The following is a 21,936-nucleotide window of genomic DNA, read 5'->3' on the forward strand; positions in this document are numbered from 1 at the left end:
GGTTTACTTTAATGGTTGTTTTGTGGGGTTTTTTTTGTACAAGTAGCTTTGAGTCAAACCAGCAAGTGGACCAATTAACTCTACACAGCTAGATTCAAAAATTGAGGGTATGCGTAAACCTGCAGTAATTGTTACATGCCCATGCATGAATATGCAATGAAATTAACTGGCTATTATAAATCATTGGAAATATACTATATTCCTCACAGCATGTTTAATGAATAATATAGCAAAAGCATTTTAGATTAAGTAGCATGGCCAAAACAACGAGCTGATAATAATAACACACCAAAATTAACAGCCACAAGAAGGGCATTGTCTGTTCTACAATTAAAAAATATAATAATTGTAAATAATTGTAAAATCAACTACATGTAAACAAGTGCAATACCATTTTTTGAACTGGACTACATTTTGTGAGGAAAATTATTAATTACTGTCCATTGACATTGGCTTGTCTGCTACAATCAAGTAATGAAAGAATTGGAACTTCTTAGTGCAGCATATATAAATTCTTTTATCAGGCTCAGTAAATCCAGATTGGAGTTTAATTGCAGCATATCAGTCTATTAAATAGGGGCAAATGAAATTGATGTTGCCTGACAATATCACTCGCTCAGCTTGACAACAATTAAAATGAAATGGACATGTGTCTGACCGTGGCAAGAGGTTTGAAGAACTCATCACAACAGCAGGTTTTTGAATAGATCAAGCTATCCCACAGGGTTAGATATTTGAAAGTGAATGGCTAATTAAGAAGATGGGTATCCATGCTTATTGCAAGGGTTCCTCAACACCCTTTTCAGGACTGACAATCTTTAGGAAACCCCCAGATTGAATAAATAGGACACCGATTTTGTATTCTTTGGGAGACAGAAAGAAACATTGATTTTGATCTTCTGTTGTGTTTTTCTAATGGGAGTGCCAAAAGGAATTTTCATGTTCAAGGGTTGCAGGGAATTTGACACCATTCCACAAATATCTCTGGTGATATGATATGAATTTGATACCTTCGCGCCATTTCCATTAACTGCTAGCTCCACATATTTTAGTAGCAAGCATGGACACATGACTAACTTCCAACTACTCCCCTTCACTACTGGTGTGTTCAAGCTTCAAACCTCCAATCCAGTACCAGTATTGTGGAACAACCAAAAGGTTTGATGATGTCCTATATGTTGATTACATTTCTCCTATGCTCTTTAAAAAACATCCAATGTTATTTTGACCCACTTTTGGTTTCATTACAGATGATGGGAAGGGGTCACCTATGAAACAAAACTAACTGTACACAACTAGATTCCTTGATGCTGATCCCGGGTGCTGACCCCAGAGGTACACTGCTATCCACCTACTATGTGGCTACTCTAGAGTGTACATTGAAATGCAGTACTAGTGTGTGTACTCAAGAGTACCATAATGAAGTAGCTGGGCAGCAGCGTATCTCTGGGGACGTAGTTATGTTCATAGGATATCATCAGTCCTTTAGGTTGTTCCCTCAGTTAATGAGAAGCAATTTTACACAGCTTTAACTGTTGCATAAACTAATAAGACCATTCAAATAGTGAGTAAGAATAGATTTAATCTTTCTCTAGAGAAGTCCTTTTCAGTTTTTGAAAAGGACTTCTCTAGGGAAAGATTAAATCTTACTTGTGTTTACCGACTAAGTAATTTCAAATTGTACAAATCAAATTGTGTGCATTTCACCTGTAACATTACACATTGATTTGTTGGATGGATGATAGAGTTGGAACCGTGAAACCCTGTCTATTTTCTTTTTGCATAGATGCTGTTCCACAGGCCCATTTATCTCTCTAATCTGAAGAGAAAACTGATATATGTGACATGTCATGTCAAAAGGAGACACTTTGGGCAGGTTATCAATTTTGAGGTTTTTACATCTTAAATACAGCGGAGATTCCTAAGCGAAGATATTGAGTATTGTATTGGTATTATAAAATTGGAAATTGAAATATCGGACTTTAAAAATATTATTGACAATTTTGAGAGTAGGAATTACCTAGAAATATGTCTCAAAAAATACACAAATTCACAACAAACCCAAATTGTGAAAAAATTTGCCCCTGGCAGATTTTTGGCTATTTCTCCATTTGCGATCCTGCCCAAAAGTGTCTCCTTTTGACATGACATGTCACACATGTATGGCTCTTCCCAGCTATGTTGTCTGCACAAATTTCTCTTTAGAAGGCACAACAGCATACAATACAGAGTCACTATGGTATAGTTATTTCCAAGAAGTAAATATTGACCCCAGTCTCAACTTCATATTAAAAATGAGATATCACAAATATTTCATCTGATGGATTCCATTTCAGTACAAAGAGATGTCATAGTATGAAACATACACAATGCTCCATGAGGAATTCATATGGTGCATTTATTGTTAATAACCTGAAACACTAAATCCAGCGAATTCACGTTCTGAAATCCCTCTTTCATGGTGAAATTCGGCCCTGGATACGGTGCTGTATGGACTGCCCTCATGCTGAAGCCAGTGTTTCCTAGTGCATAGAGAGAAACGCTCAAGATCAGACATGAACAATTCTCATTATTATAAAATCTCAGAGTGACAATTTCTTCTCTTTAACATGTGCAATATTAACAGCATAATACAGCTGCATGCTAGCAAGGCATTATAAATTCATTTAAAGCCTGGCAGTGATCTCTCTGTGGCCATACATGTATTTCAGACAACTATATTACCTTAAGGGGGTACTACACCCCTGCCCAATTTTGTGCCTATTTTTGCATTTTTCTCAAAAATTATAGCGCATTGGTGACAAGTAAGATATGTATATTATAGGGGCACGGACTACAACTATTGTAGTGGAAATTTTATTTCAGCACAGACAAAAGATGTGGAGTTCAGTCAAAAATGAGGGAAAACCAATATTTGATCAATAAATCAATAACTACTTGCCTTGAGTTGCTGAATTTTCAGTGCAGTAGTTGTAGTCTTTGCCCATATAACATATCTTACCTGTCACCAATGCGCTATATTTTTTGAGAAAAGTGCAAAAATAGGCACAAAATTTGCCAGGGGTGTACAATGTAGTACCCCCTTAAATACACTAAATAGACCCTTCAGCAGCTGACTGGAACTCTTTTGCAATTTGTGCAGAAAGATGTCGCACAAGGTAAACAAAACATGAAATAACCAATCACAAACTGGCAACAGTGTGTTCAGTGGATATGGGCATGGTATGATTGTTCACACCATTCATGTACCATGTTGCTCTTTATGCAGCATACTGGACGCGGTGTACATTGTGGCGGTATAATGCATGTTCAAATCACCACAGATTGATTGGTTGAATGTACTCGCGCATGATTAGTGTTTTTCGTAAAAGTCCTACTGAAAAGGTCTTTTGGCATTGTAAAGTGAAATAAATCATGTGTTAAATTATTACAAATAACTGTTGTATTTTCAAAACATGGAAAATTCAATCAGTCATGTAGATGTGAATCGCACACTGAAAGCTCATATCAGGCATGAGAATGAATTTCAATCAAATCGAGGAAAAAATGCCCAATCAGGCCCAAATGCTCCCAAATGGGAAAAATCAATTTAAACATGGCAACACATGCCTGAGGTAACCTGTTCCAATTTTACAACATAATTTTGGTTCATAACCAGGGACAGGCGATTTATTGCGCGAAAAAAAGCAAATTGCGAGGAACTCTTTTTCAGTGCAAATCATGTATCCCTGCCCATAGGAAAAAAAATAGCCAATTGCGCGGAATTGCGCGGAAAAAAAGTTCCGCGCAAATCGCCTGTCCCTGTTCATAACTATGCTAAAGTGACAAAAGACTTTTTTTGGAAAGTGTTACTTATGAGAAAGGTGTAATTATAAATTATAAGTATGTTTCCTGATAAGGGCTATATTTTTTAAGGATTCAACATGATTTAAAGTGTGCAGGCAAAATATAAATGAATAAATAAATAATCACTCAATAATAAAAGGAGTACTGAAAATGACACACAAATTACATTATCTTTTTGCTTCAAAACTAATAAGATGAGAATGAAGCATTCCTAGAAGAAGCTCCGTTAAACTAAGGTCATCATGCACTGCAGTTTGCTTCATTCTCACCTCTTACATACTGATTGTATTGAGTTTGGCAGAATGACAAATAATGATTTGTCTTTGTTAAATTCATGTACGCATACATTTTCTTGAATAGAACAGGGATCAGATGGCACGGCACCGCAGGATTAACTAACCCTGTATGCTGCCCTCTTTAACTCACTTATTATGCCCATTCACAGAATCACCTTATATAATTGATATGCTGCCCTCTATCTCACTACCGTCTGATTCCCTGCCCTCTAATTCAAAAGAATTCATGCTTTACATGAATTTAACAAAAAGACAAGTCACCATTCTGCCAAACTCTTAACAATATCCAGGAAGCCTATTGTTATATTATTTCAACTTTGTACAAACAATATAAAATAAATAAATTAAACAATATAAAAAATTAAATAACCACTGCATTAAAGTATCAAAAATATTCACAAACATCTCTCCTATGCAATGTTTAACTTCATTAAATATATACATGTACTCATGGTAATAGACCTTATTAAATATCAAGAAATGTACAAACCCTGTGCAATTTTCTTTTGATATCTGACCCTAAAAGTAAGACACATTATACTGATATAGAATGGCATGCTAGCAGTTGGGTGCAATGCTTATGCTAGTTGTGTGTTGTGTAATGCGTGACTGGTGCACTCTTATGTGAATTTACGCAAATGTGAGTTAGGACTTTATTGACATAAGCAGTAACAAAAGCGAATAATTTCCGTCTTGAATAAGCCAAACAAACTTTACATGGATGAGTAAAAATGTTTCCCAAAATCAAACATTGCCAATGCTATTTTGAACTAGAGCGGTTCTCGGCTTTCGCGGTTCTCGGCATTCGCGGTTCTCGGTAGTGTGGGTTGGTCCGTATGTGACGTTTCTGTTCAGAACCTTGTGTGACCCCTCCCCCCCCCCCCCAGAAAAAAATCATCCGCCACCACTGCTTATAACAAGGGCCTTGTAAATGCAACTGGTGAGACAGAGCCTCGAATGACGTTTGTGTTTTCAGTCTGATTTCAGTTCCCTAACAGGTACAAAGTTTACGCATTATCATTAGGCCTACCAAGTATTGTATGTCCTATAATCTCTTATGTATGACATGGATCTTTACCATGATTGTGCAAGCCAAAAAAATATCATTTCAATACCCCAAACATGCGTTAAAAAAAGACCATGTTTTATGCATGCAACCTCAAGTTTAGACATATAATTTAATTTTCCCTAAACCCTCATGCACGGGAAAAATCATGCCGCCACCATTGGTTATGACAAGGGCCTTTTAGGGTGCACACCAGTAAATAACCCCCACTGACTTTCTTTACAGACAGCGGCCGGGAAAACAACTCAGTTCTTCAAAACTTCCCCTTTCTGCAAGCAGAAGGTCAGTTGACGACATCCATTGTAAAAATTAATATATGGATTTCAGGATTTTTTTTCCAGAAATATTGTAAAAAGTTCAACCTATAACCCATACAGCTAACGCCACCTCACAAACAGCTTGGTGTTTCTGAAATGTAACACATTTTGAAAGTCGTCATAAAAAGTCGGATCCTGCTAAATTTACGCAGACAATCTAATTTACAGGCCTAAATGATGATTAAATATGAATCAGGGCCTAATAGTTGCCTTTTAAGCCTTTTCTAATGTATTACATTAAGTCATATTGCACATTTCCTCGTTTCAAATACTGTTTTTTCCCTTTTCCGGGTGTAGCTAGACTTCTCCGTACTCCACTTGCCAATTGTGCTTCTGGCTATTGCATTTAAGCTTAAAACTCTGATTATTATTTGTGCACAATTGATAGATTTTCACATCTAATCTTTTCAGTCACCGTACGCCCTCTGTTTAATAATAATGATATTGAAATAAATTGATAAATAGATAAATTAATAGATAAATAAATAAAAGATATATAAGCCTAGATAAATAATAAATAAATGATAAACTAGGAGTAAATTGCAAACATTAAATATCTTAGAGCAAATGAGCATTTAATAAGTTTTTGCGACACATATTTTGCCCCTTCTTGTACGTTTTATCATTATTTTATCTTTTACTAATTTTTTTTGGGACATGCTCCCTTATTTATTTTTTATGTGTTCCTCTTATCATTTGTGAAGTATTTCTTTATTTTTGTTTTAGTACAAGTGATCACTGAGTATGTTTAACTGTGGAAATATCGGTAGATAAGGTGTTTTTATTTCACCCTTGAGTATTATTTATAAGTGTATCAACATACATTTCACATGTCATGATTTTTCATTGTTTTATTTTAAAGCAATTCTTTATTAGGGTGCATGCTCTCATATATTAGGTGGTTTTTTTTCATGTTCCTCTTGTCATTCTTGATAGATGGCTGTTTATTTATGTCGCGTGTTAAGTATTTTTTTAATTTTTGGTCGAAGTGTATAATTATCATCACATGCTGTACGCTGTTTATTTATTTCGCCCTCATTTTCTTTACTTTTGTTTTTAGATCTTTAGTTCTTTATTTTTGTTTCTGTGAATATCATCCGAAAAGTAGGCCTTCTGCACATTATGATTTTTCCTTGCTTTATTTAACTCTTTACTGGGGTGCATGCTCTCTGCTGGTTTTTTCATGTTCCTCTTATCATTATTGACAAGATAGCACCTGCTGTCGCTGTTTATTTATTTAAGCCCTAAATTATTTCTTTACTTTTGTTTTTAGATTTTGAAGTTGATATCATGATATCACACGCTATGTTTTATACCAACCGCATTGTCTGGTTAAAGACAGTTCTTGTTTTAAATCATGAATACAATGTCAACATTCAGTTCGTTCACCTCACAATGGGGTGCGATGTTATATAACTGTATATATTGCAGGGTTGCCAAACCCGCGATGTAATAGGCCTAGGTCAATAGGATGAGTTTTGAAGATTTTCCTCGCGACAATTTCCTGTCCTATAGACACCAATTGATGGTTAAGAAAAATATTGCATGACTTCTCAACATTGGCTTACGCGACTTCTGGTAGTTTTTATCTCATAGAAATCAACGGTTGATAAAAAATATTTCAATGATTTGACCAGCGGTTTGCCCTCATTTGTTTGGCAACCGTGGTCTGTGTTAAGTGAATATATTTCGGTAAGAAAATAATTATCATAGACCATGTAGACAGAGCGGACAATAGTCATAGGCGCTCTCCTCCATTTTGAGAAATATACTTTTACACACACACTACATTTATAATTAAAATGATCAGCCTTAAAGTTTTACCTTTTAGTGGGTTAAGCCAAATCTAAGTGGATGAAATATAAATCAACACTTCTGGCACTGATTGGTTTCCGTAGTTGTTATTTGGAATACTGAGCTGTCTGTAGCTACAAAATTGTCTGCAAATCGGCTTTTGCCGGGCCTCTCTTTTTCGGCGTTTTTCTCATTAAATTAGGGTCCCGTTCAAATAAAAAATAAACTGGTGTCTAGATGTAATCACAGTTAACACACCAGGAAAATTATAGAATATACAACAACCTAGTTACACCTGTAGACTGCGAACAAACATGCACCTGGCCAGACCTGGCCGTAAAACAAAGTGTTCTCCCTACGGATACCCTTAAGGGTCACACAATAATCAATGTAAAATGGAAGATCATTTTGTTTCTAAAACTAAACCAAGAGTCAACTATTTTGAATAAAAAATGAATAATTTGGGCCTATACTTTGTGTTAACCCAGCACAGTATTATAGAAGCATTCTCATGGAAATGGGCAGTTCAATACTGACCAGTGCCTGAGTGGACCCTTTGTACAAAGTAGTCTGAGAGCCAAAGACAATTTAAAATATTTTGCATACAATTCTGCATAAACCACAAGTAGGCCTACTTAAACTTTCAGCAAAGGAAAGTAATTTTAAGGTGTCTGATAGAGTAACCCTGTAAAAAGATTTCATTTTACAGGAGTTTCCTCAATTGATAATTGCAATGTCTCAATCTGTACTGCGGCATATATGTTCTCAAAAACATAAATTAACAAAAGTTAAAATCATTGACATCAGCCAAACATTTACATTTTTAAGGATTTTAGTTCATCATACTCTTATTTCGGTAAGATTATAAATCGAAAGCATGTATATTGAATCTCATATAGCTGGTTCATATTATTGCATTACACTGAAACAAAGTCAAATGTTTCAAATATTATTTCACAACTTTGAAATCAGGAAAGTCTGCTTTCTGTACATTCCTATCATTGTTGAATTCTGCCTTGTCAATCCTGGATCTTGGACTCCCTTTTGTTTTCAACCACTTCTTCCTGTTTGTTTTATTTAAATGTGACAAAAACAGTAAAATAATGCGATTAGTCAAAATGTGTGTTGGTGGGCTTGCAAAAGCTACAAGTTTGGAGACTATCAGTGTATATGGTCTAATGTGTACTCATGTATCTAAATTTTGATAAGAGATTGCAATCATTGCTTTTTATAAATGCACCAAGTATAATAATTCATGCCATTTTAGAACTACTTGAACATTGTATGACACAACTTGTTAGTTGACCCAAAACACTCAATTAACTAAGAAGCAATTAATCAGTGTACAACCCGGGAGGGGGGGGGGGAGGTTCTGCTGAGAATCTGAAAGTGGAGCCATTTACAATATGTATAGAAATTTGGACGGTCAATATACCAGGTCAAAATTTCCACCAAATTTGTAGATAAGTCATAAAACTATAAATCACGGCATCCCCCCGTGGCACCACCACTGTCCCCTCCTTTTGATTTAAATACTTACATGAAATCTACTTTATCTTCTGGCCCCTGTACTACTCCTACCACTGTTCCCGATCCTGTGTTTTTAACCCAGCCTACAAGTCCATACTTTTTGGCTGTGTCTCTTGTGAACTGAAAAAGGGAAACAAAAAACAGAGAATATAAATTGTGATCAGGATCTGGATTTGAATTGAGAGTAGGCCTGGAATTCCAGCTGGAACTTTAAGCATAGATTCCAGATGGAAGGTATGGAAGAGACATCAAAAGCAGCAAAAGAAGCAAAACATGTATGAACATAAATAAAAATATTTCTAATTCCATGGAAATTACTACAAAATAATAATACAATTCCTGCATGAAAATCTTTCAGTCGGTAGGAGCTTTGCTGACATGTGAATTCTGCCTGTCAATTCCAGTGGTATCTTCCATAGGTAGGTGTGTGTGTGTGGGGGGGGGGGCATAATTGATCTGGGTTTTAAATTTGAAAGCAAAATTTAGTTTCACTTTCATAACATAATTAATAATTATAAGCACTATTTCAAATGACTTACACAAGCCCTGATGGTCATGCTTTTCATGACAAAGATCACAAAAACTTGAAATGTACTCACCTTACGAAAGAATACACCTGAAAGTAGAAAAAAAGACATTAAAGATCATTTCATAATGTATGTACGGTACTTTACTTTGACAAGATATAAAGTCATAAAGTTGTCTTTTTAATGTAAGTGTCTTACAATACGGTACTAAATTTCATTCAAGATAATTCTATTGGGATGGACTCTCATTTCAGATCAACCATTGCTATGTTTTGGAATATACATTTAAAAACATACTATAATCTTGGGCATTTCTTGTCTGATGTAATTTATATGTTGAGGCTGAGCAAATATTTCTGGTAGTTCCACATTAAAAGTGCTAACATGAAGGTGTTCAATCAAAAATATTCAATTTATAAACACAGTACAATGTAATTCATGAAAAGTCCCCTGGAGTAACAACAATATTAGCTTTTTCAAATGGTTATAATATTTTTTGCAGGTCTTGATTCAATGAGTGCATACTAAGCAAAGTTAAGTATCAATTTAATTTCAGTCTTGTGTAACAATTTTATGTACAGTAATTGTAAATGTAATATCAATCTCTACCTTGAACTCTACCGAACACTTCAAAGTCTACTGATTTGAGAGCTTTTCCAGCCATATTGTCTTCTTCAGTTTCTTGCTTCTGAAGTACCTTCACCTCTACCAAAACAAAATGGGCACATTTAATCAGTTATCGACTGTTAACAATAAGTCATGAGCAAATGCAATATGCTTGAAGCAGGCGGTTAATATAGCCAAAATATTTAATTCTCGATCATGAGAGCCAACTTGGGTACGCACAGTTATTTGCGTCGAGCGTACTACGCAAAGACCGGCGCTTACGGTGCAAACACAGCTTATGAGAATTGGCCGATCACACGGTCGTTGCTAGGCAAGGTCAAGGTTCGGTCATGCAGGTCGCGCGATCATGTTATTCTATGAAAAGTACGCTGACGCAGAAGGTACACCCTCTCATGATCGAGAATTTGTTATTTTGGCTATAGCTATCATGGCACCAACCCATCAGCATTACCTATCTGCTGATATACATTGTGCATTACATATAAGATATCATTTCAAAAACATTACATCAATTTATATTAAAATAAAAAAGAAATTTGTTAGTATTTTAAGAAAGGATTAGTCTAGGATTATACATGTTGTCAGGGTGCAAGCTAGCCACCTATCCACCTGTCATTTTAGACAGGCAGTTTGCACCTGGGACAGGAAAAGTTAACAGCACAACTGAGCCCTGAAGTCGCCAATCATCATTTTAACCTCTGGCTATATTATTTGTATGTTTGTGTGCACAATATTTCTTGCAGATTCATTATTCATGTTAAAACAGAACAAAATTACAGCCGAGTGGCCTATGAAGCAATGCAAACAAAAAGCATGCATATAAAGTTAGGCCATCTTAATTTAATAGTTTGTTTCAAAGCCCTTCCCAAGTTAAAAATCTAATGCGGAATGCGGTTTTTTGGGTTTTTTTTACTTTATTTTTCTTTATCTGTGGGACAAGCTTTTTGACAAGAATAGATCACCTTTGCATCTCTTTGAGGTTTCACCTTGGTCAAGATGAACAATTTTATTGAGATTTACGATTTCGCCTATTATGACATCTGGCGATGTCAGACATGAGATTTTTGTGTGGTGGATTTGGAAAAATAAAACAGCGGAAAAAAACCTGAATGACGCGCAAAAAGCGTGTGATTTTAATGCACGCTGGGCCTTTGAGAAACTCTTTGACGAACTATTCAATTAAGATGGTTAAAATGTGAAATCCGAATCAACTGAAATTTGGGGAATTAACTTTTTTGTGGATATCTGTACTCAAACATAAAAAGAGGATGCTAGAATCACAAAATACTCCTTTTTTAAAACGCAGCAAATACTGTTGTGCAAGAAAGGACAATTTCAGTAAACATTAAAGAAATAATAAATGCACAAATAATGTGTAACATGAACAAATAATTGGAAAATTAATTTACCACCACCACCACCACCTGTGTACCACCACCAGAACAAGCAGCATCCACCACACCAGCCTGTACCTTACACTATGCTACTGCAATATTTTAGTAATATATATAACATTTTTGATAAAGTAAGATTATGTGCTTTGTTATTACCGGTAATAATTACACTTACAATCGGATGTATAGAATAAAAGTTATGTTCATTTAAGGGGGTACTACACCCCTGGCCAAATTTATGCCTATTTTGCATTTTTCTCAAAAATTGTAGCACATTGGTGACAAGTAAGATATGTATATTATAGGGGCAAGGACTGCAACTACTGTACTGAAATTTCAGCAACTCAAAGCAAGTAGTTATTGATTTATTGATCAAATATTGGTTTTCCCTCATTTTTGACTGTAACCCCACAACTGTTGTCTGTGCTGAAATGAAATTTACAGTGCAGTAGTTGTAGTCCTTGCCCCTATAATATACATATCTTACTTGTCCTCAATGCGCTATAATTTTAAGAGAGATGCAAAAATAGGAATACATTTGGGCATGGGAGTAGTACCCCCTTAAATCAGAATTGGTGACTTTTCTCTTAATTTGCAAAGTGTAACTTTTTTCATACCAACTTTAATATTACATAATTATGACCAAATGCGCATAGCAAATATCAATAATTATTGAAATGATTTATGCTAAATACACTGCACTAGTAGGCCTACTATACTAGAAATTTCAATTGAATGAACACAGCTCAGCTAGTTTCAACAGCTGAACTTTGCACTGAGTACAATACGAACGCACGACCTTGGTTGTACAATAATTAAACAACCAATCATCATGAGTTGGCATGGTTGAATTCACTTCCGCGTTTATGTACGCAAAGTCGCACACGCTGACCTACATCATCACGCTACGTATGTCACTAGTCAGGCTTTGTTCGAGCATAGTCTCTATCGCAAATCTTTGATTGGTTGTTATTAATTATTGTATCCAAGGTCGTGAGCAAATTCGTAGCTAGTGTTTCTCGAGCAAGTCAGGCTGTGTTCATTCAAATGAAATTTCCGGTTACATGTAATATAGTGTAGTTTATAGTTTACATGTATATGACCAAATGCGCATAGCCATAGCCCATAGCAAATATCAATAATTTCCGGTATACATGTAAATATAGTGTAGTTTTAGTTTACATGTTTTAAAATATAGTCTATAAATGGTCAGCTTACCCTGACCATGGAGTAATTGATCTTGCTGCTTCTGCTGAAATTGTTCGGGTGGTTGAGGTGGTGGTGGTAATGCTGCAGAGGAGGTTGATGAGAATGGTAAGCTTAACCACATCCAAGGCTGAATGTTAAAAAATGCACACAAAATTGCAATGAAACATCCTGCAAGTATGATATCAAATACATGAAGCATCTTTGATTTCCTTCTGCACAGCATATGGCTGCATGTCGTACCTCGAAATACCTGGAATCAGCTATTTGAGCTGATACTATCGCCAAATGTCTCAAGAAGTTTCTCGTTTCAGCCGTTCGGTGTAGTTCACAATCATAACACGATATAAAATATCAGCTATATATTCGATCGCTAAGGCACGAGCGAGTACTTTTTGACCAATCAGCTTCCTAAACCATCAAGAAACGCGCTACCTCATTGATCAAAAATCCATCGCTTGTCTTTCAGCGATCAAGTATAAACATCATGATGAGCTTATCAAATGAAAATTTTACTACCTGAAAATATTTGCGACAACTATGATTCTGTATTTTGAGTACACTGACCATTTATTTTTCACAATAGTCTACTAACATTAGATTAGTTGCTTTAAAATTTACATTTAGCTGCAGAATAGTATTTTTATTCCAAGAAAAATTGCATTGAAAAAGTCATGAAAATTTCATTTATTTACATTATGAAAATTTCGTGTTAACCTATGACCTCACATGACCTACAGGAACTTCTTTGGGGACGATTTATAAAGCACTAGACTTGCTTGAAACCGTGAAATCAGGCTGCGTGAAATTTCGACTGTAATTGCCGGCCAGGGCATAGGCCCCTATGCAGGGTTAATACGTTTTGGAAGTTGTGGATAAAACCATGGACGTACTAAATAAGATTTAGTACGTCCATGATAAAACCAACATCGAGGGTTGAGAAACAGAAAGCCTGAAACCAGAAACATGCCTCTCCCCGGGGAAGTCACTCCCCATTGTGGCCTGTACACCATCCGCGATAATCAACTTTTGAAAAGCACCCTAAACTACCCTTGTTAAAACGATACCCTAAACAGGTAACACGCGGCTGTTTTTTCATACCCTAAATTTCATTTGCGGCGTATAAAGCCATTGCAATTTTGCTACCTTTTTTAAATGTTATAAAAACGTAAAACATTTTATTTCCATGATTACCATTTTTTTTTCATTTCATTCGGCTGCGAAGCAGTCGACTACAAAGTTTCTCCATGTACTACGATCTGAAGCCAAAGTGGCAATGGCATCTGGCAGTAGAAAGTTGTCGAAATCCCCCAACAGTTTTTGCACATAAGACAAGTAGGATGTTCTTTGCCTTCCAGGTCTTCTTTTACCATGTAATGGGGTGTAGAGAGCATATGTTCTGCATGGTTCATTTTCCTGCATCCTCAGGATATGTCCCAGGAATCGTAGTTGTCGTGATCTGACAGAGTTGATAAGAGGCACAGTGTTGGTGATGGTATAGACCCTTTCATTACTAACATGGTCGGTGCGCTTGATGTTCAGCATTATCCTGTAACATGATGTGCCAAAAGCGTTGATCTTATTTTCCATATCAGTAGATATTACCCAGGACTCACAGCCATAGAGCAATACTGTAACACAAGTGGTGTTAAACAACTTGACTTTTGTTGCAACAGTGATTGTTGGACTTCTCCACAGATGCTCCAGTCTCCAAAATGCATACCAAGCAAGCGCCTTCCGTCGGGAGAGGTCACTAGTGCTAGAGCCCATCATGGAACCAAGATATTTAAAATCAGTGACATACTTGATGGGTTCTCCGTATACTTGGAGTGGTGGCTGAGGATTGCAGTTGATGGTCATGTACTCAGTTTTGGGAACACTGATGATGAGACCCAGGCTTTCTGCTGCAGCCGCTGTTCTGGTCAGCTGTGCCTGTGCCCGCGGGATGGAAGATTCAAGCAAGGCAATATCATCAGCGAAATCCAAGTCGTTCAAAACCTTGGCAGGATAACGCCTGGAGCGACGCGGGTGTGTTTGTGTTTCAACACCGCTGTTATTCCCCTCGGTAGCCATTGTCATCAGATAGTCAATGAGAACAATGAATAGGAATGGGGCTAGAACATCCCCCTGCAATACTCCAGTAGTCACTAGGAAGGGATCCGAGATGTTGCCATCTACCAATACGGCACTTTGCGAATTAGTATACAGTACACGTATTGCCTTTACGATGCTCTCTGGGATACCATAGTGCCGCAAAACAGAAAACATCATCTCCTGTTGATTGAATCAAAGGCTTTCTTGAAGTCAATGAATGTTATAGTTAGTGGAAGTTGGTAACTATGGAAATCGACCAACTTTGTGAAGGTGTTTTTATTGTAAATATATCTGTCCAAATTCAAATTTAACCATGCACGTGTACGTGTGTATGCAGTGGGCTGGCAGTGGTGTCATGTTCACCCCCACAGCTATGCTAACCGCAAGACTTGCTGGGAAGTGCTTAAATCATCCTCTGGTACCAGCCGTGGGACGTGCAATACAGCCACCCCGTTTTGGGCCTGTGCTCCATAGCCAAAATTATCAAGTATCTTTATCACCTTCAAAACATGCGGAATCTTCAATTACATGCTTATGAAGCTTGCATATTTTCAAAAGATAACACAGTTAACATGAATGATACACATTGCCATGATTACCATTATCAACTCTATTGTACACCTTTCTGGCAAACAAATTCGTGTACATTCTAATCTTGTTACCTAGCCGGGATCCGGCTAGGTCTTGTGATCCTATCGGATCTTTCTTCTTCTTCTGGCAACACATGCGTGACTTGCCACGTTTCGCCCTAGCTCTGTTATACTTTGACCGATTTTGACCATACTTGGTCACAAGCACCACTGACCATGTCCCCACATGTGACATGACATTGAACTCCATTTGACCTTTGACCTGCTCACAATGGCAAAAATGCGATTTTTACTCTAAAATGCTTCTTCTTCCACAAATAACATGTGATGGTGACATGCTTAGGTCATGTGACTTGACTTTGGTCGGTGCCTATAAGTTATTCACAGAATTTGGGTCAAAGGTCATTAAGGGGTCATTTCCGGTCTGAAAGCTAAAAATATTCAAAAATCACTGTTTTTACAAATTACATAGCAGAGTATTGTCATTAGCACACATGCATTGCTACCAACCAGGGTCTTTGGGGTGTCTACAGTTTTGGGGTCAAAGGTCATTAAGGGGTCGCTTCCGGTCAAAAACCAAAAATCATTAAATATGTTCATTTTTTTTTATCTCAAAACGTAACCAGACCAGAGTTGCATAAACTTCATATATGCATTAGTGTTACCCGATGTGTGCACGGTATTTTTATTTTTTGGTCAAAGGTCATTTAGACGTCATTTCCGGTTTTAAGCTGAATAACTTCAAGAATTTTTATCTCCATAACTAAGCATAGTAGATTTTTAATTTAAACTGTAACAATGCATTTTCGCGGTATGTATGAGGTTTTTTTATATTGGGGTCAAAGGTCATTAAGGAGGTCAAAACGTCAAATTTGCAAAAATTGTTTAAAATTACGGAAAAGTAGCTGTATCTCAGCCTATGGAAGACGGATAAAGCCCTTACATGCTACAGTGGTGCACCATTAATGGTGTGAGATGACTGATCAAAGGTCAAAGATTAGCATTTCCGGCCCGGAACGCCCGGCTAGGTTCAGATCTGTTCCCAGATCTAGTTATAACTGTATGACTGTAATCATCTCACTTATATTTGCATCCAATTTTGTAAGTATATTTTGTTATTACTATCAATAAACCATCAAGAATTAAACAATAATTGTGTATATCTCTGTCTTTGAGTCACATTTGTATACCATATCCAACTTGGACCTGGGGGGGGGGGGGCACTCAACTTTGGAAGTGACGGGTATGTGCCTAGCGGAGTCGCGAAGTAGGGGCCTATCGGGTACAAAGCGTTATTTTTAAAACTAAGGGGGTCATTGGGTACAAAATAAAAAAGGGGGTCATCGAGTATAAGATTTAAAGAAAGGGTCATCGGGTAGAAAATTGTAGCTAATTGTGAAAAAATGTAACAAAATTTTGAAACTTTTAGCATAATTTTAAAAAAATGAAGCACAATTGGACAGTTTCGGCATTTTGTAGTTGCATTTTAATGATGCTATTATAGAAAAAAGGGGGTTATGGGTAGCCGCAACCAAAGAAAGGGGTTCATTGGGTAGCCGCAACTAAAAAAAAAGGGGGGGTCATCGGGTATGGATTGTAAAGTCCATTTTATCACGTTAAAATTGGGAAAATTCTCCCGCGAATTTATGGCTTTGGAATAAACTGAATTCTAAAAAATAATAGAATCCAAATTATATGACTTTGGTGTTGTTGCGATGCATTGCGCTATTACACATTTTCTTATACCAACAAACAGCAAAATAGATACAAATTAATGAGACTGATTGAGACTCTTTTTATGGTTTTTACAACTCAAGTAAAAAGTTGATACGATTGATTCTAAATATACTACAAAAAATAAGGTCTCTCGTCCCAACGCGCAGTCGGGCTTTCTTGTTAGAACGAGGCATTCCCTCATACATTGTGTTTAGTCGTGCATTGTGTTTACGGTATTAAAGGAACACTGCGAGTTCTCAACTATGAGGTCTATACCTACACGCAAGTGTGTCCATTAATTACGATACACTGCGAATTCTCAACTATGTCCACATCGACTGCGGCGAGGTCAAAACCTACACGCAAGTGTGTCTATGTCCTGTTAAGAAGCATGCTGTTTTCAAAGCCCCATATCGAATTCAGAACTACGTCTACGCCGACTGCGCCAACATAAAACCAAGACCTATATAAGCCCTCTATCGAATTCAGAACTACGTCTGCGCCGACTGCGCCAACATAAAACCAAGAATTGCGTGCATATCCTATTTGGACATGGACGCACTTGGTTAATGGCCCATGGTGCGGAACCTTGGACGTACTCAAATAATGAGTTTTGAACTGCGTCTACGCCGAATAATACCTTTTGGCTAAATTGCCCTCTCTGTGTACAAGTGTGTTCGGTTATTTGTCCAATTACCAGAATCCAAGACATTAAGACGTGACTGTAGGGGGTTATTTGTCCAACTACTAAATAGGTGGCGCTTCGTTGAAGACATTGAATTTTCAACTGCGTCTACGCCGACCAACACTCTCGGGCTGTTTTCAACCAACACGCCCTCTCTGTCTGAAATTATTTGTCCAAATACCAGAATCCAAAAAGCCATGTCGTGACTGTAGGGGGATTATTTGTCCAACTACTAGATAGATGGCGCTTCGTTGAAGACATTTGTCCAAGAACCAAAATGTAAAAGAAATTATGATGTGACTATAGGGGGATTATTTGTCAAAATACAAGAAAATATCAAATTGAGGGGGCTATTCCCTTCGAAGCAGCTCGGGGCTGTGCCCATGGTGTGGTGGGTATTCTGTAGCTATGCCCCATATTATTTTGTGGCATTTTGATGATACAATTCTAGAAGAAAAAGGGGTAGCCGCACCTGAAATATGGGGGTCATTGGTAGCCGCACTTAGGGAGTGTTCATTAATACTTTGGTAGCCGGGGGGGCTGGTCTTCCTCAAATATTTCGCTCGAAAACTTTTTGACCCCCTAGCCTAGATGGACCGCTTAACTTTTTGACCCCCCTCTTTTGACAGACAAAACTTTTTAACCCCCCCATTATCGTATAACAATCATACTTAATACTAGTGTTGTTTCCAGTGGTGTGGTATCTGGGTCACATGTCAGGCAAATGTTTGAAACATCCCCCCCCCCCCCGACATTCCCAGTGGGACAATTGCGCATGAAATACGAGCACAAGGAAATTTTCATTTTATGCTTAATTTAGATTTGTCCTAAATCAGGGTGTTTATCTGATTTTACAGGGATAAGGGGTGGTGCAATAATTATGTGTACCCCCGGGGTGGTGAATTATAGGGGGGGCAAAGATTTTTGGCAGGCCAAAAGGGGGGGCAAGCATTTTTGGCAGGTCAAAAGGGGGGGTCAAGCGATATTTGGCAGGTCAAAAGGGGGGCAAGCAATTTTTGGCACAGATATTTTGGGTACCATTTTATATTACGCCCTAAAAAGGCGTATGAAAACGGTAGGAACACGTTCAAATATGCAAAATTTCATGCTCGGTGCGCTCGCATTATATGATAAGACAATTTAAGGTTTTAAATTCGGGTTCCCCAAAATCTTGCATGTGTAAGGGCAAAGATTTTTGGCACGTCAAAAGGGGGGGGCAAAGGTTTTTTGTCACATTAAAAGGGGGGGCAAAAATTTTATGGCACGGCCAAAGGGGGGGCAAGCGATTTTTGGCAGACCATTTTGAGAATTCACCACCCCGGGGGTACACATAATTATTGCACCACCCCTAATTTGGATCCGTGGATATGATGATAGTCCAAATGCGCGCGAATCGCGCAAAAGATTTGGCCATATTGAAGCTTGAATGGTCAAATATTGTTAAAATTGGAACTAATTTATGCAAAAAGCTAAAATGGTCAAATTAATTTGGTCACGCAAATGTACACAGGTAGGCCTATCAGTTTTGGCCCACAAAGACCGTGGTACCTGGGCCTGTGCCCACTCTGCCCTATGGTAAATCTACCCATGGGCCTATCATGTACAAAAGCTTACAAAATAATTTTGCAATGAAATAGTAAACTGAAGTGTGCAGTTTACGTGCAAAGAAATCCAATTTATTTGCAATATTTTCTTGATTTCGTTGTATTTTGATCAGATTGGTAGGCCTATAGCCTACATAATCATATTTGTAGCCTACTTTGAAGGGATATAAAATTCTATGATCAAAAGTGCCAGTATTTCTTAGACCAACCGAGATGTTGCATGTTGCTGATCATCTTTAATGTTATATTAATTACTAGATATGTGTACATTATAAGTGTCATCATTTTTTCAAACAAAAGCACTGAAAACCCAAACTTGCCTATGTTAAAAGTGATATAGGCCTATAGAGGGTCTCGAAAATTTTGGGTTTTGAAGAAGAAAACTTTTTTGCCCCCCCCCCTTTCCTACCACCTAAAACTTTTTGGTCCCCCTCTTTTAAGATCCAAAACTTTTTGCCCCCCCCTTTTGCCAGCCCCCCCACTGAACACTCCATTAAAAAAAAGGGGGTCATCGGGTATGACTTTTATCTCTCTAAAATTGAGTGGCCCCAACAACCAAAAACCCAAAGACTTCAATCAGTCTATCATAACGTATGGGATTTACCGTTTCCAAAATTATACATAACAGAAGTCAATGACAATATGGCGAAGTAGCGGAAAGCTGATGACCGTGCAATTTGAGCAAAACACGTCATTTAAATAGGCGAAAATGGAAGAAACGGATGGGCGGATCGAGGTGCTGGGCTTCAAACCGCAACAAGAGATTATATACAACAAACTGTTACCCTACACTGATCAATTAGATGATGAATCGAATAAGTTTTTAGCTGAAGTGAAGGGTAACCTCAGTCGAGCTGTCCAGCTGCGAGAACTTCGCCCAGGTGTTTTCCATTGGACTACCAGACTTAGCACGTAAGTTTATGTTTACAAATACTACAAGCGAATCAAGCCTGCCGATACGTCTATTGTTATTATAACACTTCTCATGAATATTAATAAACAATGACCTGGCTTTTCTCACCACAATCACTTTGCACTTCTTCTTCTTCTTCCGGTAAAGTGCTGCTTCATCTGGATGAAGATAATCGCACTGCGGAAGCGCACATGCATGACATGCGTGGAACAAGTTGTGACGCATCCTTATCTTGGTGCAAATATATACAAGTGCAAGTAAAAAGTCCTGGTCCTCTGGTGCAGGCTAGGTGGTTGGCCCCAGCAACGCAGTCTTGAATGCGTTGAGGGAAGCCAGGTGAGCAGGATCGAATGCCAGGTTGTTCCAATCTCTACATGTGCGGGGGAAGAAGGATGAGGCATATACCTGAGTGCTGCAGTGCGGCAAGGTGAATCGGGATCCGTGCCCTCTGGTCCTAGTTGATGACTCGGTTAGGTGATCACGCCAGTTGATGTCAACAAGGTTGTAGCGGATCCGGTACATCATTGCGAGTCGGCTTTGGGTGCGTCTGCTCTCCAAAGTGGGCCACTGCAGATCTTTGAGCATGGCGGTGGCGCTGCTGGTTTGGTCGTAGATACCAGTGACGAACCGGGCACCTCTTCGTTGCACCATCTCGATCTTGTCAGCATTTCGGCGAGTGTGTGGATCCCATGCTGTTGCAGCATATTCCACAATTGGCCGCACGTAGGTGGTAAATGTTGACTTCTTGATCTTGCGACTGCATTGACGGAAGTTCACGACACAGGAATGCGTTGGTGGAGTTTGCTTTCTTAACCACTGTGTCCACATGGGTGTTGAAGGACAACTTGGAGTCAATGTGTACTCCCAGGTATTTTGCAGAGGTCACTTCTTCCAGTGTGTGGTTATGGATGATGTACGAGCCAATGATGGGTTTCCTCTTGTTGGTAATGCTAACAACTTGACATTTGGAAGGATGAAACTCCATCAGCCACAATCTCTCCCATTCCTGAAGCGAGTCAAGGTCCTTCTGAAGACTTACGCAGTCCTGAGCAGATGTAATTTGCGGTATAGGGCGCAATCGTCTGCGAAGAGCCTTGGGGTAGAACTGGAGATGCTAGCAGGGAGATCGTTAATGTAGATCAAGAAGAGAAGTGGGCCGAGCACGCTACCCTGTGGAACTCCTGAAGTGACTTTGGCTTCTGAGCTGCGCTGGCCATCTATCATGACTTGCTGAGTGCGGTCTTGGAGGAAGTTCTTGATCCATTCCAAAGTGTGGCCACGCAGTCCATAGAATTCTGCTTTCAGAAGAAGCCTTTGGTGCGACACCTTGTCAAAGGCCTTGGCGAAGTCCAATAAGATGAGATCAATTTGTTGCTTCTGCTCAAGACCCCTGGCAAGGTTATTGATGGTGAGTAAGAGCTGCGTGTCACAAGACCTACGCTTCCTGAAACCATGTTGTGCATCTGTGAGAATCCCCTGGTCTATGAGATGGTGTAGAACAGAGCAGTGTACAATATGCTCGCATAGCTTGGAGAGGACTGCTGTCAGAGATATTGGTCTATAGTTAGAGGCAGATGATCTGGAGCCCTTCTTAAAAATAGGCACAACAAGAGCTTTCTTCCAACACGATGGGATGGTGCCCTGATTCAGTGTCGCTTGGAAGAGCATGGTGATAGCAGGGGAGATTTCCTCTGCTGTTTCTTTCAGTAGTCTCACAGGAATGCCGTCAGG

The 21,936-nt window shown here is 38.3% G+C and overlaps 2 protein-coding genes across 2 annotated transcripts in view; one reads left to right on the plus strand and one right to left on the minus strand.

Annotated features, from left to right (window-relative positions):
- Positions 1–7,726: 7,726 nt before the first annotated feature.
- Positions 7,727–12,951, minus strand: LOC140153326 (acylphosphatase-1-like). Its single transcript, XM_072176053.1, has 5 exons — positions 12,723–12,951; positions 9,986–10,081; positions 9,449–9,465; positions 8,860–8,969; positions 7,727–8,383 (listed from the first exon to the last, which is right to left on the minus strand). Exons 1-5 carry the CDS (start codon positions 12,796–12,798, stop codon positions 8,269–8,271), a joined length of 414 nt encoding a protein of 137 aa, XP_072032154.1. The 5' UTR covers positions 12,799–12,951; the 3' UTR covers positions 7,727–8,268.
- A 6,967-nt stretch (positions 12,952–19,918) lies between these two features.
- LOC140153327 (proteasome activator complex subunit 4-like) overlaps positions 19,919–21,936 on the plus strand; it is a 48,045-nt gene continuing 46,027 nt past the window's right edge. Inside the window, 1 exon segment of the mRNA XM_072176054.1 lies at positions 19,919–20,204. Within this exon segment, the coding sequence (XP_072032155.1) occupies positions 20,002–20,204 (203 nt within the window). The 5' untranslated portion in view covers positions 19,919–20,001.

The sequence above is a fragment of the Amphiura filiformis genome, chromosome 5 (assembly GCF_039555335.1).
Source record: "Amphiura filiformis chromosome 5, Afil_fr2py, whole genome shotgun sequence".
Taxonomy (NCBI): Eukaryota; Metazoa; Echinodermata; class Ophiuroidea; order Amphilepidida; family Amphiuridae; genus Amphiura; species Amphiura filiformis.

Bases quoted from the DNA above. Each gene is read 5' to 3' on its own strand.
- LOC140153326 (XM_072176053.1), bottom strand. From the start codon at position 12,798: ATGTATTTGATATCATACTTGCAGGATGTTTCATTGCAATTTTGTGTG. The intron at 10,082-12,722 runs GTTAAGCTTACC...TTGTTTTGGTAG, and splicing joins AACATTCAGCCTTGGATGTG to AGGTGAAGGTACTTCAGAAG. The intron at 8,384-8,859 runs GTAAGTATTTAA...TAAAACAAACAG, and splicing joins GAAGATAAAGTAGATTTCAT to GAAGAAGTGGTTGAAAACAA.